This window comes from Chondrus crispus, genomic scaffold (genome assembly GCF_000350225.1).
Source record: "Chondrus crispus Stackhouse genomic scaffold, scaffold_256, whole genome shotgun sequence".
In the NCBI taxonomy this organism is placed as follows: Eukaryota; Rhodophyta; class Florideophyceae; order Gigartinales; family Gigartinaceae; genus Chondrus; species Chondrus crispus.
In genome coordinates, this window is record NW_005179134.1 from 100,288 (window position 1) to 104,525 (window position 4,238).

At 55.1% G+C, this 4,238-nt stretch overlaps 2 protein-coding genes across 2 annotated transcripts; both read right to left on the reverse strand.

Annotated features, from left to right (window-relative positions):
- Positions 1 to 383: 383 nt before the first annotated feature.
- CHC_T00004874001 (hypothetical protein) lies at positions 384 to 845 on the reverse strand. Its single transcript, XM_005716294.1, has one exon. It carries the CDS (start codon positions 843 to 845, stop codon positions 384 to 386), a length of 462 nt encoding a protein of 153 aa, XP_005716351.1.
- Positions 846 to 878: 33 nt separating this feature from the next.
- Positions 879 to 1,604, reverse strand: CHC_T00004875001 (hypothetical protein). Its single transcript, XM_005716295.1, has one exon. It carries the CDS (start codon positions 1,602 to 1,604, stop codon positions 879 to 881), a length of 726 nt encoding a protein of 241 aa, XP_005716352.1.
- Between the last annotated feature and the right edge of the window lie 2,634 nt (positions 1,605 to 4,238).

Below are 4,238 nucleotides of genomic sequence, written 5' to 3' on the forward strand. Positions count from 1 at the left end.
CAATTACACACAAGTTACTCCTGAGAGAAGCAAGCGACCTCCCGCGATATCTCATCCAAGCAAAAAGACTGCGTGGCTGCGTGCTTGGCGCGGGACGGCAGGAGTTGCGGGTCCGGTGTCCGGGGCTTGCACGCGCTCTGTCAGCGCGCGGCGTAGGAGATACGTAACGCTTGACTGCCACTCTGTACTGCCGTCTTCCCGTTCCAGATGTCAGCGTCAAATGTCTCGGCGCCCGAGTGACGCGCGTCACGGTCCGCAGCTGCGCCGCTCTACCGCCAGCCATCTCAGCCACGGCCGCCCTCCCCCCGCGCTACGTACCGCCCTCCCTCCGCAGCCGCAGCCCTTCCACTCGCAGCTCAACGTCTCTCCACATGCCTTCCTCTTTATAAAACTAACACCCCCCTCCCCCCTCCCCCCCCTCCCCATCGGCCGCCACCCCTTCCCGCATCATCCCCACCAATCCGGCCGTACCGTCGCGCCATGGCTTCCCCCCTCTCGCTCCTGCTGCTGGTGCTCCTTGTCCCCCTCGCGCTCGCGCAGTGCGGTGCGCGCTGCCGCTTCCGCCTGTGCAAGGCCGACGGCTTCGACACGCCGCGCGTGCCGGGCGCGCGTATCCTGATCCGCGCGCCGGACGTCTCGCTGTCGCCGTTCATCTGCCTGCTGGACGAGTCGCACGGCCAGCTGGGCCTCATCCGCGCGACGGGCGAGGCACGCGTGTCCGCGTCCAAGCGCGGCCCGGCGCGCAAGCGCATCTCCACGTTCGCGCCGCGCGGGCTCGCGCCGCCGTTCGGCCCCAACTTCTTCGGCACATTCGAGGTTCCGTTTCTCGGCGGGCGCAAGGGCATCGGCCGCCAACCGCTCCGCGGCAACCAGTTTGACTACCTCGAGGATCTATGTGTCGTGCTCCCGATCACGGAGTACGACCTGCTGGGTGATGACGGGTTCGTCCGCACCACGGTGAAGAGCACCCGCAAGAGGAGCTGTGTGTCGTTCACAACGCGCAACCCGCAGCTCCTGGTGGAGCTATTCTGGGACTCGGCTGACGACCTGGACCTGAGCGTGATCGAGCCGGACGGCGACATTCTGGCCAAGGGGAACCCTAACAGCGAGGTGGGCAAGCTGAACAACGATAACAACGTCGCCGGGTGCGTGCTCCTCCCCGCGGGGAAGGAGGCCGTTCTGTACCGCCTGGGCAACGAACTCGAGAAGGGCAAGTACACGGCCGTTCTCACGCACTTCAACAACTGCCGGCGCGGGGAGACGAACTGGAACCTCCGCGTCTCCCTCTTCGGGAACGTCATCCTCACGCGCTCCGGCGTCTCCGACCTCGGGAACAAGGCCACCATCGCCAGCTTCACCTTCACTGTGTAATAAAAATATATCCCCCATCTGCCATCCTGCCCACCACCTCCCTTCGCACACAGGCCCTTCGCCCTCCGTCGCCAACCCCGCCGCCAACCCCGCCGCCAACCCCGTCGCCAACCCCGTCGCCAACCCCCCTCCGCGAGTCGCGCGCGGTCACGCTCGCGCCGGTCGCACATGACTGCACGCGCGCCCCGCACTCGAGACCCGCGCGTGCGGACCCGCCACTCGACGTCTGACATTTGTCAGAAAGTGACATCTATCGTGGCTGCCGCGTCCGCCCTCCCTGCGCCAATGGGCGCGCTCGGCGTGCCCGCGTGATGCTGCCCGGTGCGTCGTGCGCCGGTCGCGGGGCGCTGCTCGCGAGTGGCGCGGGCGCAAGCTTGGCAGTGCGCGGCGCGGCGCAACGTCGTGACGGGGGATGGGTTGCGGACGCGCGCTGGAGGGCGCGACGCGGCGGCAGATGGCGTTGGTAGGAACGTGTCTGGGAATGGCGGTGGATGCAAGGTAATGTTTAGTGGAGGGTCACGGGGCCGACGGGAGTCCACGGAGGTGGCGCTCAGCCGAGAGTTGTGTGACGCAAACACGAGGCCGACGGGAAGGGACGAATCGTTCTGATGCACTTTGTAAGTCGTTCTGGGTGCTGGACGCGAACCCCTCCTCTTTTCTTTGCCCTCCCCGTGGGGGGCCGGCTGTTTGTTGGTGTGGGGCGCCGTACTGCGACCGATGGTTATCAGCGCCGGAAGGAGGCCGTGTTACACACATAGAAACAGCGAAATCCACGGCTTCGGCACCAGTCGCGAGTGCAGCGCTGAAACGCAAGACACATACTCATCCACTTTGAACATCACACGGTACGATCTCCATGCTTGCGCGTTTCAACGTGTTCGCCATATACGTATGTACCCTTCGAAGGGTAGTATCGCTTAGAAAGATCATATGCAATGCGTCCCCTACGATGATGTGCCAGCAACTGCGGTGGCGTGCGCCATATCTCGAGAGCAAATAAGTCTTAAAGAAGACACGTTTAGGTCTTATGGTGATGCCGTGCTGGCATCAGCAATAAAGACAAGCATCGCTGCTTTCCGTCCCGAGATATCCTCTTCCCCCCTCAAGTTTTCCCATTTTTCTAAAACGGACCAAGTAGCGAATGCCAGCACCCTGTAGATGAGATGTGACCTCATATGAAATTAACTGACTCATCTGAGGCTTTTAAGCGTACTTGAATTCCGTTGCGGAAGAATTTATTATATTCACAACTATATGTATTCACCGGTCGTTTTCAGAAATGCGTAGCAAAGAAACTGTTTTGAGCAACCTTGAAGCGTGTTGAATTGATAACTACGAAACCGAAACACCCCCTTAACAAAGCAACTGGGTACTGTTTATGGGTGAAGTTTAATGGATTCTTAGTCTTGCAGTCTATTCAAAACTGTTACAGTATCCCGGTGCCCTGAAAGGTGTCATTGCGGAAGCCAATAGGTCCAAGAAAGTTTTGCGTTCGTGTACACGTTTCGCGTAAGAACCTCCCGGAAGTAGCGTGCAGCTTAAAGATGCTGTCAGTATGCCGAGCGTTGACATCCTGACGACCTACTGTAGCTAGTTGGCTAATGACCTCGAGTGCCACCAATGATTCACCACTTGAGCTCTGCTATTCTAGCCTCGGCGGCCTCTTTCGTCCCGGCATGTCTCTTTCTGTTTTACCATTCATTTCCCATTCCATTTATCAGAGTCCGCTGCTGCCATCCTTTTTCCTTGAATCCTTTTACGTGCGGATGTCCTTGGAAAAATAGTAAATACACGAACCTCCTCCCAATGAAATAGGAGGCCAGCTTTTTTGCAAAAAATTATTCATTAAATCGAAACCTTGCAAAGTCAATTTCGACACCATTTCTTTAGCGTACATGCATCCGGCAGTAACACCTTCCATGCTATCGGGATAGCAGTCGTGAGTAGACCGAAGAATAAGAATCCAATCAAGTTTCTTCACCTGGTTGACATTTTACACAGGCGTTTTTGTTTCCAAGATTTCAACACAAGCCGTTTAAAGTTGTGCAAAAAAGATTCTATTTCAGGCATTCATAAAATGACTGCAAAGAACGCGCAGCTCCCACCAGACTTCATTCTTTGAGACCCAGAATTCAAACCGCGGTGGCGGGGGTACAGTACCGTCTTCCTTCTCTTTAAGCAGGCCCAAGTCGAGAAAAATAAATTGAAAAATAGCCTTCTTATGACGTCAAATGGCCTCGTAATATCAGGCCATTTGACGTCTCATATTATGAGGTCACTTTGTTGTCTAGTGTCTATCCGACCGGGGCTTGTCCTCATACACATGCATATGAGGACGGCGATGTCCTCATATGAGTACAACTGTTTTTTTGCAAAAGTATATAAATTAAACTGAACATTCAAAAAGCTACCCTGAGCACTATTTCCTTAACGTGCTTGTTTTTGGCAGCAGCATCTTGCAGAACACCGGGATGGCAGCTTCGAATACGCAGAAAGCTTAAGAATATAATGCAGATTGAGTACCAAGTTGCCTTTTTAAACTGTCCTTTTTTGTTTTGAAGTTATTTTACATACGGTTGGTTTTAAGGTGGTTAAAAAAAAACTTCTTTTCCAGGCATATCAAAAAACAACCAGGAAGAACAAAGCAATTCTCACAAAGTACTTTCTGGCCCCAAGTCAGAAGTCAAGTACGGTGGCACGGCTATCGTTTTCTTTCTTGTCGAGAAAGCGGAAGTCAAGAATAAAATAGGTCGAATAATGTCCTCATATGAGGACAATGGTCCGATAGACACTAGATACACGCTTTAGACGCTACAGCGTCAAAGCAAGAACGAAAGTTGAAACAAAGCAAAGATTGGTTTACCGCC